General features: G+C 42.4%; 1 protein-coding gene across 1 annotated transcript in view; it reads left to right on the top strand.

Annotated features, from left to right (window-relative positions):
- Nucleotides 1–16,390, top strand: part of BCL2 (BCL2 apoptosis regulator) — a 564,244-nt gene extending 547,854 nt beyond the window's left edge. The window contains exon 2 of the mRNA XM_086965219.1: nucleotides 12,561–16,390. Within this exon, the coding sequence (XP_086821345.1) occupies nucleotides 12,561–12,689 (129 nt within the window). The 3' untranslated portion in view covers nucleotides 12,690–16,390. The remainder of the gene's footprint in view (nucleotides 1–12,560) is intronic.
- Nucleotides 16,391–16,793: the final 403 nt, after the last annotated feature.

Raw genomic sequence — 16,793 nt, 5'->3', positions numbered from 1 at the left:
AGTCCTTCCAGCGTGGCGCTAGGGACGCCGGCGCGCCGTCGACCACAAACGGCTCAATGGGTGGAATAGCCGCCATATTAGCACGTGGTGTCTTTCAGTCCCTTGGTGGGTACGTAGGAGCGGTTGTCGCTGGTTGGGGACTCCTCCCTGTATGTCTCGCTGATGGGCCGCTTAAATGTGCTGGACTTTAACCTTGCCGGTTGCTGACATGTCACACGTCACTGAGATGTGCCCACCGATGCGGTTGATAGGGATGCAGGGCCTGCATTTGCTGATCGCGGGCTGTGCTTTGCCCTTACCCTGTGCTGAGCGTCGGGGCGCTGTCTCTGCCTTCCTTGCTCTCGGGGTGTTGCACTTGCCGCCATACTCCACTACACGGGTGCCGCTGTGATGGCCGCCGGCCATGCGCGTCGTCAGGCGCCGCCTCCCACACCTAGGGTAAGCAGCCCCGATCGGGACCACAGTATGTGGGGCCTCTGATGTCGTAAGCGCATCAGCGCACAGCCGAAGGGTGGACAGGATCAAGTGTTGGGGCACAGCATAGGTCCGTTCATATCCTCGTCGCCATTGTCGGGGCCTTGTATCTCACGTGCGCAGTGCCGCTATCGCTGCGCTGAACACAAGGACCCGGGACACCAGATTAATCATCCGCGTGGTCCGGACTAACCCCCGGAGCCACGCCTCCTTTATTTTATAAGCTACGCGGCTATGCTACGCGGCGTGACGTACCACGCCCGCGTATGCGCACGTCTACGTGCGCATCAACTTGACTGCTGGCACGCAGTCCACAAACATTACAATCAGGAGGCAGGTTGCACCAGCCCTCCTGTTAGCGTTGCCTAAAACAGAACCAACTACTAACCATGAAAGTGGGGAGATGATGTGACGTAATGGGCAGAGCTACCGACTTCAGAGCTGGGAAACAGGTTCGAGTCTCGATGTTGGTTCAACAGCCTGTGATATTGAGCAAATCACATAATTTCCCTTTAAAGAAATGCGTCTTTAACTGGTGCTCATGAAAAGTGCCTGTGTTGATGATTAAGTGCCGGTGCCGAGTACTGGAAACTACCAGCTCAAATTGAGCACTCATTATATGTTCAGATCGGTATTACTGATGTTGAAATTGTAACATACAACACACAATACAGGTTTTTTGTTTGCATACGAACATGGCTTCTCTTGGTTAGATCTGCAAGACACCCCTTCCTTTCTATCAATACACCTTATATCACAGCTGTTATTCGTAGAAATTCTTTTGCAACCAAAGATTTTCATGGGGAGCCGTCCACACCTCTCGAACACTATGGAATTGTGCATTTTGATCCCAACAATATAATATAGCCTGCAAGTGTGAATTTACTAGTCCTATCAATTCAAGTCCTAGGACTCCTATAGCATATTCATGCTGCCCATAAAGGCATCTGTTTCAGCCATCACATGATCCTAACAGTTGTGTTAAACGTACAAAGACTATATAACTCTACAACTGTCTCGCAGATAGATAACATTGATGGAGATCAGATTCCAAGAGAGTGTGTGGAAAAAAATAGGAACTGCATTTTAAATGGGGAAAAGGTCCATATGACTAGGTTATGAAAGTGGCATAACACAGTGTCCATTAAGCATCGCTTTGTAAGGAAATATATTCATATTCAAAAGTTTACACCCAAATCTAAAAATTCTAATCCCCTGAGTTCTTTTCTATTCAGCTGTGGTTCACAGAGGACTTGGCTTGACATTTCGTTTTGGAATGTTTCTATTGTAGCATGACCAAGGCTGGTTTGTATATGGCTGAGTCTAATCAGAGGTGGCATAGTGGGCAAAATAATGATGGACTGGGATGTGCACCAAATAGGTACCAGTGACAGAGATTCATTTAAACATTCAACCCATCACTGTTTTGTTGACTTCAGCATGTGTCCACAAGTGAGAAGAGGGGTATGTGGTCAACCCCAACAGGTGGCTAATGACATCTCTAAAACCTGTGGGCACATCCATATATTTTTTTCACTCTTTCAGTGCTTAGTTTGCAAAATAATAAGTGCCCGGGCCCTGAACTGGAGGCCACTGCAGCATGCTTCACCCTTTGCCCCTATGGTCGCAGCCAAAACAACTACGAACCATCTCTCTCGCCTGCAAATGCGACAGTTCAGATTATTCCAGGTCCCCAAAGCTAAAGGAATGGCTGCTAAGGCCGGTATTTGTAATTTTTAATGTATATTGTATTCATAAACAACCGTTGTTCGGCCCATTTCTAAATTAGGTGAGCAGTGCCACCATGTGGCAAACTGTCATAAATGCGGTGTTGACAATTAAGTGCCGGTGTCGAGTACCGGAAACCACAGGCTCCAATTTAGCACTGCACTCTTTCCTTATGCAGCTACATCGCTCCTAAATTACTTGTCGATGCTTGCATCGAAATCAAAAAAGTTTGGCAGCTCACAGAAAAGTGTCTGTCTTCATCGCCTCTACTTCCAGCTCCATTGGTTACGTCATTGCACATGTGCGACGACAGAAATAAATGTCACTCACGGGCCGAGATAGTCACATAATGTTCTGCACAGTTTTTTGCAGATTTATATAGTGCAAACTCGACCCGAAGATATTAGAGCGCTTTACATGAGCACCAGTTACGTTACACTAGGACACATTCATTCTTTTGGTAGGCACGGGGAAATTAGGTGGTTTGCCCAGAATCACATGATGTGGATTCGACCCAGAGGCTTGAACCTTGGTTTCCCAGCTCCAAAGTCGGCAGTCTAGCCGTGAGACCACATCCAGTCCCGTTGTTACAGTGTCTATGTTGTTTCTCCACTGATCCATAGTACTTTAGTAAGATTGAAAGAGTTGGAAGGCGATACAGAGGACTCTAAGCAGAAGAATTTGGTCGTATAAGTACAGACCACAGTTTGCGCTTGCCACAATAGGTGAGGCTTTTTGCCTCATGAAGTCTGCTTTGAATTAGGGTGGAAGTGTCAGAGAATTCAAAAGGGTCGTGTTTTGTGAGTGAAAGTAGCTTCCCTCATGGTAGTGGGCCTATGACTTTATGCTCTGGCTACTCCTGTGAAGCCATCAAACAGCTTTGGACAGGGATTACAACATTCAAGTGAATTGACTGATGAAGTCCTGGACAAAGCCCTGGTCCCTTTCGAACCGCCATAAGAAACCGTCCCGCACTTGCTTGCCTGCCGTGCAGTTCCTACCGGGCAACTGACATGTCAGGGACTAGAGCATTCTTTTGCCAGGTCATAATGGTATTTAGCTGTCTGTCTGTCCTATCCTCCTCCTCCGCGTATTCCTAACTTTCTTGTACTTTCCTATCTTAGACCTACTTCTCTACAAAAATATAGCCAGCAAAGGGAGACACGCGCAAAAGGGACTCTGTCTTTGCCAACGGCAGAAAACCCACATAACAAATGTATGTATTATGTATATAAAACTCATAAAAAATAAAATAAAGCTTGAAAATTGTTCAAACACTCTCATACCAATTCCAGGCCGAAAACGAATACACGTGGCCTTCCTGTGCTGGATGACTGGTGCACCAGACTGTTTACATTTCTGAAATTATTTACAAGTATTTTACACCAGATCCTTCTATATGAAGGTATTCAGTGCAGATGTGCAATGCTACTTAGCTTCTCTTCTCTCCATCTACATTTATGTCTTCTAGGGTGTTTTTGAGCAAAATTTTGACTGGAGGTCCATATCTTACAGTTCATGCTATGTGCAGCACCATTTTTGTTAAAGCAAAGAAAACTGGATGATTTAGCACCCAAGGGGACACAGAACTGTTCTAAGAAAAACATTTGACTTTTATTTAGGGTATACACGAATGTCTTGGTCTACTCAAATAACTATGTTTTTAGCCTCAAGAATCCAGGCAGGGCTGTGATCTTTTATAAACGTTGACACCTCTTGTAGTCGTTGTCCAAAACAAGTTAAAACAAAAAGTGGCATTGTACTTAACAAAGCTGCAAAGTTTGTCACAAATCTGGGAATTTAAGAACCAATCAGGGATGTCCTCTGGACAAGAATATATCCTAATATTGAGTTCTAAAATCATCTTGTGGCCTTCATGGCCCTTTCTGGTGTGACTTAACAAGTACATACATTCTGTCCAACTTTGGCGTACAACCCCTTCCATTAAGCACTTTTCTGTAGGCGTTAGAAAAGGGCTAGGGAAATCAAAAAGAGGGAAGGAAGAGGTGGTGCTGGGTGGCACCGAGGTGGGCACGTCCTCCTCTTGCAAAAGTACTGTTACTCAAAAAGGTCCACCTCAGAAAAGGTCAGTGTATAACTTGTTGTTGTTGGAATACACAAGATGTGTTAAAACACCCCTCACACACCAAAAGGGCCCTTGGTGTCATGCTTCATCATCGGGGTCTTCCCGCCCGGCTGCCGGACGGGGCAGTGCTGCGACAAGCGACTACGCTGGAGCACCTTTTAAATGTGGGTGCTATGTGAGTGAATCGGAGTGAGTGTCAGTAGGGTCAGGGGTGATATAAAAGTGATGCTAAAAATACCTGGCCTAGTGATAGAAAAAACTATTTAATAAACACTGGCTGGTATTGTTAAAAAAAAATTGGTATCGGAAAGGGTAAGCGGGTTAATGGGCTTACTTTCCTGTGCGGGTCAACATGTTTTGGGGCGCCATGCCCCTTCGTCAGGACAGGGGTCAGATTCCCCTGTCACTCACTAATGTTTTGCCACAATAAAGGGTGTATGTACAAAGTGGTGTGATGGTAATATTATTTATCAATGTGTATAGATATATATTTAATATTTATACAATTCCCTTCAACCAGGTTTGCCTTTTAATTAACCTACAAATACTGGGACAAGCATGACACCAAGGGCCCTTTTGTTGTGTGAGGGGTATTTTAACACATCTTGTGTATTCCAACAGCAACAAGTTATACACTGACCTTTTCTGAGGTGGACCTTTTTGATTAACAGTTAGAAAAGGGCTGTCACCAGACAGTCCCTCAGGGTTGCAACACTTTGTCTGTGTTTTGAATTTTTTTGAAGGGGCCAAGTGCTGATTATTGATTAATAGTAGTGCAGTTTCCCATGCACTCATTTTAGCATGTACTTTCTGGACCTTCTTCAGAGTTAGGTGGGTAAAATACCCGCCCACCTTTTCTGCAGTTTGTCTGCCCCCTACCAAGCTGATGCAGGATAATCTGACATATTTAGTTTCCATGAAGTTGTAGAGTTTTGTTTGCCAAAGTAGCTGACTCCACTGCTGGACCATCCTTTTTCTGGGCAAACCTCTCTGATGGAACATCTACCAATGCACATCTCTGCTGGCGGAATTTGTGCCAGAACAAGTAAGCACTTTAAATGTACCACCAAAGGGAGGGCATGTGTTAGGTGCAGACATGTCATCATTACATTATCAAAGCATACATATATACTCTGAAGAGGTGTTTCTCAGGATGTTAGGGGCACTTACATTTTTATGAAAGTTGATCACCCATTGCTTAGAGATCCTTTACAGAGGAGACAGTGGATCAGGTGATGCTTATGCCACCATTTCTGGCTGTGCTGCATCTGCATATTGGCAGGACAGACAGCAGAACCGGAGATGTTCCTGCTAGTGGGTTATCTGAAACCCCCTTTACTTTAAGTACAAGAGAAAGGTACAGTAGGTGCAGATGGTGACTCTGTTTGTTTCATTGCAGATTTCCTGTTACCTCAGTCTTTCTATCTCAGCCTTAGAACAGATTTAAAAGGGGTCTATAAACCTCCACAGTATTCTTGGCAGGTTTTGCCACTTGTATTTTTTTGGTCGGGTATTTATTTTTAAAAAAAGTTAAACTACATACTTTTTCTAATTTCCACAGTTGTTATAGTGTTCTTCACATAAACATATTTTACATACTCTCTATTAAATACTGGCTTGGTGGCAACCCGGTTTTTGACAGAAAGGGCCTGATTTCGATTTTGACGGATGGGTATTCCACCACAAATGTGACGGATATCCAGTCTGCTTTATTACTAGTGCCATAGGATATAATGTCAATGTAATAAGGGGTGGGTGATATCTATCACATTTGTGACAAAGGAACCAATCTGCCAAACTCTAGATCAGGCACCAAGTCTCATTGTAGGGCATTAGCCGTAGGTCTAATTTTCTCGAGCTCTGTTCAGTTACACAACACGATACAAAATGGCATCCCGTACACGTTTACCTTCCCCAGGTTTGTCTCTTGCAAACGAAGAATATTCACATTTGTGTATCCAGTCATAGGGGGATTGCGGAACTTGGATTCCAGTGTTTTTAATGTCATATGTGAATACTCTCAGAGAAACATATTAAACGCTTTTGGCAGTATGGTTTCTGGTAATATGATTAGATAGCGTATGGTACATCGTGATGGCATAAGGTACTGTATTCGTACCTGCTCGCCCACTGCACAACATATCATTTAAGAGTGTAGATCTTGGTACGAATGTCCCATAGGCAGAAGTGAATAGTATGTTTGTGAACTAAGAGTTGAGTAAGACCTACTCCATTACAGGAGCAAGAGGGTGTCTGTTGAGCAGTGCATGCATTATAGATGACTACTGCATGTTATGATAGGTCACAGGTATGTGCCATTTGAATGAGAGACCTGCTGAAGACGATGGCTCAGCAATGCCACTGGCAGGCCTTCCTTCAGGGACATTGGATAAAGACCGTGAAAGATGATAGATACTACAAAGCCATCTCTGTGTCTGAGTGCAGGGCCGGCTTTAGGGCAGTGCGACTGGTGCGGCCGCACGGGGCGCTGACCTGTGGAAGGGGCACTGTGACCTCAGGGGTGCACTCTGTTTAGCAATCTCTTATGATAGGAGAGATGAGGGGCACTTTTGCAGGTGGTAGTGAGAGAATCCGTTTAAGTGGTCATGGGAGGTGGGGGGCGCCAAAAGTGATTGTTGCACCGGACGCTACCAGTACTAAACCCGGCCCTGTCTGAGTGGCAGTATACAGATTAATTCCCACATGAGGAGCTGCCTGGTTTAAAGATAACTTCTGTTACAGCACATATTGCAAGTATGAGTTTTATAATAAATATCGGCAGGTCAAATCTACTTAAATCTATCGGGAAGAATAGCCTGGAATTTTCCAGAACATGTAGATTTTGGTGAGCCAAAAGTCTGCATGTTATTTCCTAAGAACTCATAATTAAGTGGTATTTATTGCACCTGATAAATTGCCTCTCAGTGGAGGCGGATTTTATTTTCTATGATAAATATCCCACCAATTAACTGGCAAGTCATAATGAGGGCCTTAATGTTTTCCCAGTAGTTTCATGGAAGAAGAGTACAGAAGTCGTCTTTGTCCGTGAAAGTTTGATTGTTGATTTATTTGGCAGTCATACTATTTCGAAATGATATGCTGTAGAAATGTTCAAATAGAGTACACAGGACAACATACTGTAGCGGTGATTAATATGGTCCAAAAAGTGTGTATTTGGGGATCTCTGGGGATGTTTTGCGGAAAGACAGTGAAGATGCCCAGTCATTTATGTACATATGTATATATTTACAGTTCAAATTATTGTTGGTAATGGTTGCACAGCAAACAGTACTGGTAGGATTTGTCATTTAAGATGTTTTTAAAGCAGTTTTGAGCTGGTGATTGTACGAATGGTCTTCCATTCTAATAGGGCTTTCCATCAGAGAGACAAAAAGATAGAATGAGCAAAAGTGATGCTGTCCACAGGAAAGTTTAGACATTATGAGCAGGGGGTGGTTGATAGGTGATAGCGATTTGTATGGGGTGTAGCGGGAGATCATTTGGCAATGTGGGGTGTAGGCTGCAGATTGCTTCAAAGACCAAGGTAAGTCGCTTAAGCTGGGCATTTTATGTAGGCATTTTATGTATCCCCATTTTAGTCAGATGGGGGAGATGGGGCTGTGCAAATAGACAAGCACTCGAGTTGCAACGTTGATGACTTAGCCAGTGAGCGAGAAGACATGTTTCGGGAGACCAATGAACAGGCTTTTGCAGTAGTACAGCTTTCTCATGACCAGTGTATTTGTGATGTTCTTTCATTGTGGTCTCGAACAATGAAGGCCGACTTTCTTTCTAGGAGCAGTTGTCATGTATTAAAAGGATTATTGTCTTGTTTGGGAATCAAGGAGTACTCTAAGGTTTCTTGTTGTGGGGGTAGGCATGAGTATGTCCATGGGGAAGGGGATGGGGTAGATGGAGGTTGATGGAGGCTGGAAGTTAGATGGTTAAAGTTTTAGAGGAGTCAAGCACGAGTGAGCAAGTGTGCTGGTGCATGAGCTCCTGTTGTTGAGTGTAAATAAGTAGAAAAATCATTGCCTCTTAGGGTCTATGAGGTAACAGTAGTGTGAAGATGGGATAATAGTGATTGCAAGTTTTGCTGCAGGAGTTGTAGTTGTGGCTAGGGAGAAGAGATTAACCTCTGATAGTAGCAGGCCTTAACTTTGTCAAGGGTGTGTAACTTAGTTAATTGTGTAGTTGGGATCACGTCACATAATGGTTTCAGGGCTCGAGTGTCAGAGGATAGCTAAGGTTGTACCAGGTGCTGTAGACTTGAAGTGGGAAATGATAGTCTAAGCCATATTGCAACATATTCTTGACATAGTTGGGGGAGAGATGGAGTGAGGCGGTCCTTGGACACATGACGGTATGCTGGGATGGAGTCCGTGTACAATCTTGTCTGAAGATGGGTATACAGGTGGAGGTAATGAAAGTCATGTGGATGAGGTCATAGTGAGAGGGGAATGGTTGATATTAGGCGGTTTTGATTGATGTGTTTTAGTTTGATGTAAGTTAAATCATTTCTAAAGAAAAACAAGGGAACCCTCAAGGTAATTAGAGACCTTGGGTAACAGTTATACATACGAACAATGGTCCTTAAACAGTTAGATATACACAGGATAAATATAGAATAGAATAAAAACTATATTCAGAGAGTCCAGCCATACAATCACTTTAATAATGTAATAAATCCCAAAACATATTCGTGGACAACAATATAGTGGGACACAATCCTGTATCCTACAAGGAACATGACATATACAAAACACATAAGGAAATTTCAGGCAAGACAAGTATAGCTTGTCAACTGTAAATTCTGTCAAGCTTAGTCCAAACAGTCAATGCACTTTTTTAACACAATGGAGTAACGTGCATGCTGTTTCACATGGGTCAACGGCGTTTTGATCCTTTCAACAAATTAGTAGGATCATCATCAGGACATTGAATAGTGCAAGCCTGATTTTTAGAAATTGCTTCAATTCTATGGGCGCAAAACAGTTCCAGCTGATGTGGTGGTCCAGGGTTAACGGACCCCAATTATGATCTTAAAGTATGAAATCCAACAAAATATCAGTTATCAAAGATCAGATACAATGAAGTGTTCGACGGTATGACAATGCACGGGTAGCCGTGAAGTCAAGGATGGATTCCTATAGGAATCCATCCTTGACCTCGCGGCTACCCGTGCATTGTCACGCCATCGAACACTTCATCGTATCTGATCTTTGATGACCTCCTACGAGGTCTATGCAAACACTCCCTACCCCTCCAGCAAGGTCTGAAAAACACTGGGACCGAGTTGACAAAACCTGGCCCCAACCAGGCCACTTCTCTAACCATCTCCCTGTCTAATTATAGCCTTAGGGTATAACCTGGCAGGGGAGGGGGGGTCAAGAAGAGTACACAACTGATGCTGATACTCCATTGGGGCTTAGGTGAGAATGTCCCGCCTCCAAACCCCCTCTCCCACCCACGAAGCCCCTGCATACTCCCACCCGTTCCACGCCCGCCATGGCCTGAAAGTGATGGCCCAGCGGGGACTGACACTGCTTCTGGGCCAGCCGGCCACACGAGGCATGGGGCAGAGGTGAGAATGCTCTAAGGGCCAGAACAACTGCCCCCAAGCCTCAGTTTGATAACAAGGTAGGGAAGTGCCATGATACTTTCGACACATCACAGTGGCCTGGCGGGAACTAGGAAGATAGTTCGATTCTGTGGGCCAGTTTTCAGAGGCCCTAAAAAGTGAGCCCACAGATGACCCGGAGGCACCGGCCCAGCTGCCCGACTGCCCGCCTTCCCAATCCGACCCTGCTGTACATCACTTCATAACATTCTACTTTACTCCACTTCATGACACTCCACTCCACGCCAGTCTCCTTTACCCCACTAACTTTTAGCCATGCTGAACAGCATCCACTATGGTGTACAACATTGCTAAAAGATATTGGCAAAGCCAATAGCTTTACATAGGCAAGACCTATTGGTGCAGCCAATGCTTCTTTATTAATGTGCCTGGAAAAAATTGTATTTAGCTGAAAAAACATTTTTTATAATCATTCAGTAGAACATTCCTCCCTCCGTAAGAAAATAAGTGAATTTCTCGCATGCCATTTTTAACTTTTTTGTCCTTTCCTCCTTACATCTACTTCTCTCCCAAAATCTAACAAGCAAGAGGGTAACCGCATAAACAGCACCGTACTAATGTTCTAAGCCTGTTGGGGCTAACCCTGCAGAAGTATTTGTGATTGTATACAGTATAAAATAATAATAATAATTTAAAAAAACATGCTGAACACGCATCTCTGCAGCCTCATTTCTAAACCAAAAACCAGGAGCGTAATTCACATAGTTTCTGTTCTCTAATTTTATTTCTCAGTGTCTAAAATGCCCGTACGTAATACTTTATTGTGCTTAGTTCCTCAAATTTTACAGCATATCCACTGTTGTTTCCTGAAAAAGCGCAAATGCCTTTTTTTGGCATTACAGTGCTAAAGCAAACCGTTAAATACAATTTGGCACGTGGTGTTTCATTCAGCAAAAGCGGCTGACTAGGATTTCCTGCTGAAACGGTTATAACGAGGGAAGTCCCGCCCCTTGGCAGCTGTCTCACTCAGTTAGAGACAGGAAGTCACTACTTCCTCGTGCACGCTTTGTTCACCTCACCGCCCACTCGCAGCCTGTATTAAGCGGAACAGCCTTTTCCACTTTGCCAGTTCATAGAAGACCTGCAACTTACTGTAATGTGCCCTGCAGAGCTTGAACTCTTTGCTTGCTCTACATTGATTAATCAAATGGCGCTTTGCTCCAGTCCTTCTTTACAGGTGTAGTATTGCCGTTTGTAGTGTACCATCTGTTAGTTCATCAATGGGAGTTTGTTTGCATAGGTGCACACCCAATGCGAGACTGTCATAAAAAGCTCGAACAAATGCTTTTATTAAGCTTATTGTTTAATTACTGTATTTGGAAGTAAACTGACAGACTATGAAGTCAATATCAGGAACCAGACTGGTCAACAGGAGCAAAATCAATATTTATAAGAACTAACGAGTATCAACGTTTGCACTGGCCACCTTGTGCAAAAATGTATGTTTTTTTTGCACAGGTGCAGGATCCTGAAGAGTTACACAGTTGCACTGCTCAGCGCAGAGCTTTGTGCGGGATTTTTTTGTACTTGTGATGTCTAAAGTTCATACATATAACTCGGAAAATACTCAAAATGAATGCATGAAATGCAGACTGCACAAATCGGAAACAGCGAGCAGAGGCTCCTCGGCTTGTGCTGTCTACAGTTAATGCATTAACTCCGAGATTTTCCGAGTTATGTATGAATTTTAGATAATTGGAAAAAAACAGTCCATGGCTTGTCATTGTAGATTCACTTTTACATGTGGGTCAAAAGGTCTACATTACATGCACCATTTGCGGGTGAAACAGCTTTGTGTAAATGTGACTCAAATGTGCATTGACTTTTTTTAAAACTTTTGTGTTTTACTAAATGGATTTTTTTTTTTTTTTTTGCTGTGAAGAAACCCCTGTCCCCTACATCCCCATTAAATTTAGTGGTATTCCCTTCCAAACTCCACCATGGGAACACTCTTTCTCCTGCCCTTGAGAGGAGTACATTTGCAAATATTTCAAGAGTGCAAATGCTACCTTTAAGAGGTATCTACTCACCTCAAACTTACACGTTTGTATACCATGAGCTACATTTGCTGGTGGGCCCACTCACAAACGTCCACAATATCTCCATCCCTAAATTGTGAAGTGTAGAAATTCCACAGAAGTCACAGAATTTCATCAATCGCAAATGTACTTTGTAATTGCGTATTTCTGTCAATTGTTATTCTGTGAATATGGATATATTACAAGTCCAAAATGAACACTAGGCAAACCTAAAATGACTTTACCTAACCAAAAGGCTTTGTGAATTGATGCCATTGCAATTATTAAAGACCATTCGCCCGTTGTACTGGATTTTCCAAACTTTTAGGTGGGGGGGCGTTGAGTTTGATCAACATAAGTATGGTATGGGGTTAGCTGGTGGGGCCACATCATTTATTGATTAGTCATAGCCAACTTAGCAAGGATGAAAAGTAATATAGTGGGGTTACAGCATTGTAAAACGTGTCATTTTTTAGGAAATACAGGGTCACAGCAATTAAATGTTGGCCACGCTAGTTTAGAACCACCTCGTTTCTTATATCTTCTTTAAAAGAAAAGACAGCATTTACTAGCTCGATGACTGTACCTAAATAATATCTTTTTTTTTTTACAGGAGGCCTTTGTGGAATTGTATGGTTCGAGGCCTGGATTCTGTTCCTCGTGGATCTCAGTGAAGATGTTCCTCAGCCTGGCTATCCTTGGAGCTTGCATCACCATTGGCGCCTACCTCGGGCATAAGTGAAGCCAGCATCCTGGAGGAAAGATCCTTCTAAGTGCAGCAGAAAATAACTCTTTCTTGTAGTGACCAACAGTCAACGCTAGATACCAGCTATTACTGCCAAAGATGTATTTTTATATGTTTTGTTTTACATTTCATTTATTTATTTATTAAGGTTTTATTTTTGGCTTCACATCTAAATCCATTGGGTCTTCACCGAAAGGCAGCACAGAAATATTCTGTGCGTCCCAACCTTCTCGTTGTGCTCCTTTTAGAGTGCTGTGTCATAGAATCTTTCATCTGCATGTCTAGAAAAAATATTATTTAGGATTCCTGAAGCTTGCAGACGATATTCACATGGCCCACATTCTGCAGTGAGTTGGTTTTGTAGCTGAAACTAGGCTGTAGCTACTGAAGTGAGAATTTGCAAATTTCTTCTGGCCTCTGTCATGGCACGGACTTCAAGAAGCCGAATGTCAAATGCTAAAAGCTGGTTCGTCTTTGCAGCCGATACTTCTTTCAAGCAAACTATCCACACCAGTATTCAGAGAAAGATATCACCTGTTTGCCAACAGCACCATCAAACCCCATCATGTCATCTCAATTTCCACATGGACTCAGAGCTAGAGCACGCAAGCACAACAACTAGATCCCAAGGATAGAAGCTGCTACAATTTCACAGAGTTAAGGCAGAGGACATTGCCTGCTACGATGACATTCAAAAACTGCTACTGTTTGTAATTCAATGCAGCCTAGAGTCCTGGCGGCTGAAAAGTCACACTGACAGCCAGGAACTGATCACTTCTGTTTGTTATTCTACATATGCGCCTTCTCAAGGTCACATATTCTCAATGTTACAGTCGGGTTCCTTCAACAACTGCTATGGACGTTCAAGTCATACAATTCATCAAAGCAAAGTATTTTTGGTACATCCTCAGTAAACTAATTTCAGTATCTCCAGGGTACTGAGAACAAATTTATCAAGCCAAATACCTTCTCTCATCTATTGCATCATTTTTCCTCAGCAGAGGAAATCAAGGGGCTGTTTGCAGTCTAGTTATCCTTATAGATGTTGTATAAAGAGAGCTCCCTCATAACTGCGAACAAACCAGGTTTTATGAAAAAGCCAATTCTGACATACCTTCATCTAAGAAGTGGGACGATCATCAAACTTTGTGATCATAGTGATACTGTTGGAAAGTGCGCTCAAATAGAGTCTTGTAAGTCTGTATTCCATATCTAATGTGCGACGACCTTCCATTGTATCATTTTAACTCGGTCTTGGATCCAAAAATTATATTTGAGGTCGCACATTATACTGTGGCTATGCAACGCCTGTAGACGCAGAGTGACTAAAATCGCCGTCAGACTTTGGTTGAATGGATCAAGCAAAATTCAGTATTGTAGAAGTGATGATTGTGTACAAATATAGATCCAAAATGGCAAACAGCAACTTAGTCATTCTCAGCAATGTCTCTATAAAGTCCTGGAAACATAATGTGGTTTTCACATTTATAGGGACATAAGTCAATAATAAAAGAGGTGGCGCCTGGGTAGGGTACATCATTTATGCAAATATACGCACGCATATTTCGCTTATGATTTTTGTGTTTTTTTTAATGTATTTAGTTTCACAGCGATTTTGCTTCTATTTTGCATCGTTTTTTCAAGCGCACTCTTTTTTCACACCCTGCCCCAGGACCCACTTTAAAACATTGACGGGATCCTGTTTTGTCACCTGGCCCTACTGGTTGAGTACCACAGTCATCCACAACATAACTGACTTTCTCTTTTTAAAGCTGCTCATTAGTTTAGAACTGTGCATATATGTTGTGCTGTTTAACTGGGACACATAACCTATTCCGAGTAAGCATGCATTGTCACAGTTTTACCAGAAAATATTTTTGTGTTGGAGATATTTATCACAGTTGCATTGAGTGCTCTACTAATACGTTTTCAGTCTTTCAATGTATTAGTTGCTAAATGAAAAAAAAAAAATATGTGGGAAGCAGGGTAAACGCTCATGGCTTCCTATTTGATGGCACTTCTTTAAAAATGTTTTATTTAAGCATAGCCATAGAATTGTAGGACTGTCGCCGAGTTGATGTCTCACCGCCTACTACGACACGCTGCGAAGACTGGCATCTCCGCAGTTCATAGCACATTGACATCTGTTGAAAGTAACTTAAGACTTGTCTCTAACTTGCGCTATTCCTACATGGAAAATTATTTTGTGGTAGGTTTACATAACAGAAAACTCTTAACAATGCAATATAAATTCCTCTGCTGCTACACTATCAGGATAGATTTAAAGGAGTTTATTTTTGTAGTTTGCTTCTCACGTTGAGTAACAAAAAGCTGCTTTAGGGATGACACAAAGTGTAGTCTTAATAACCTGTGACATGGTTGCCTTTCAGTTACCGCAGGGTGGTCCCTTCCTATCTTGTTCCCCATCCCTTCACCCACTTCAACATTTGTCAAAATGGTGTAACCCTAATTTGTGTATTTTTGATTTTTTTAATTAAGCTTTCCTGCAGGTATCTGTTCCTCTATGCCCATGCTTCTGTAAGGAAAGTCAGCATGCAGTATTGTTGCCGATTTATCGTCAGCATTGATTTTTTCCCCAACACTTATTAGAAATGTTGAATGTAAACAAGTTCTTTTTGTGACTGCATGCATATTAAGCTGTGTTCCTCATTTGTTCGAATGATATCTTTTGTTGGTAGTGTAATATATGTTTTAAGCCACCCCTTGCGCCATGGAGGGTGAAAAAGCAACTTCAATGTCCGATGGTTGGCGCAAACTTGAACGAAGAGTCTGTTGAGGTTATTGGACCAACAGAGATTACAAAGAGGTGGTACAGAATAGTAGATTTTGACGTCTCTCCATTTTTATGTTGATGGATAAACCATAGTTATCCATGTTTTTTCCCAATGGTCAAATTTGGATGACCGCACTTTGTATGTGCATTTTCCTGTCACTTGTACAATGGTTCGAATGTACTTAGGACATTATCTACAAATCACAGGCTCCGAGCCATTCGATACAGCTTTTAAGCGATTTGCAAGGTATCCATTTAGATGATGCAGATTGGCCCATTGAGCAGTGTGGGCACAGTGCACATGCAACCAATTAAACATACTAACAGCATATCCCAGACAACAAGACAACACAGCTAGGGTGAGGTCATTGTTTCCTTGAAATTAATGTTGCGCTGACCAACGATGGGGACTTTTTATCTCTATTTTTTAATGCAATGAATGTAAATGGTTCTCCCATGTAGGCTGGTGTATGTCCTATGATAAAGATTTCATCAGCCAGACCATTGCACTATGATATCACCTAATTCCTTTTTTTGTGCTCCTGCCTTTTTCAACTCTATGAGGGGTTCCAATAACAAGCAGAGCAGGAAAAATGCATGCAATCTCCCGCAGTCACTGTCTACACAACTCAGAACACTCTCTCCTGTGTTTCCAATTCCTGACATCTTCCTTCCTCTGCAGCTATTGCAGTCTATTTTGATTAAAGCAGAGTTTGATTATTTCTTGTAATGCTTTCCAATTTCTATTTAGCCAGCAGCTCCAGGAAGGCGAAACTCAGTAATTGGAATCATATAGCTCACAGCAGCTGCAAAATGGAGTACTTTAAGAAAAAAGGAGAGCATAACATTTCAAGGGATTTTTGTTACTCCATGACCCATATCCTGGATGCGCTTCCTGAGTATTAAGGGCCATATGTATCAAGCTAATTAGCATTCGCAAAGGCCGAAATTCTGCGAATTTCGGCCTTTGCGAATGCTAATTAGCTAAATGGTATGTATGTAACATGTTTGATGCAAAATAAGGAATCGCAACATTTGCTATTCCTTATTTTGCGATTGCACTTAAGGAATCGCAAATTTTGCGATTCCTTAAATGCAATGTATCAAAGAAAAAATATTCAAAAAATGCCCATAAGGATTCGCAATTACCACCAACTTCTAGTTGGTGGTAAATTGCGAATTCTTTTAAAAAAGCTTTTTTCCAAAAAAACAAAGGTGCCATATGACGCTCATAAATGCCCTTAGGGCATGTATGTGCGCCATATGCCCCCAAATGTTATTTTCAGGGGTGCAGCAGGGTGTTCTTG

The sequence above is a fragment of the Lissotriton vulgaris genome, chromosome 4_1 (genome assembly GCF_964263255.1).
Source record: "Lissotriton vulgaris chromosome 4_1, aLisVul1.2, whole genome shotgun sequence".
In the NCBI taxonomy this organism is placed as follows: domain Eukaryota; kingdom Metazoa; phylum Chordata; class Amphibia; order Caudata; family Salamandridae; genus Lissotriton; species Lissotriton vulgaris.
This window is presented reverse-complemented; position numbering and strand designations above follow the sequence as displayed.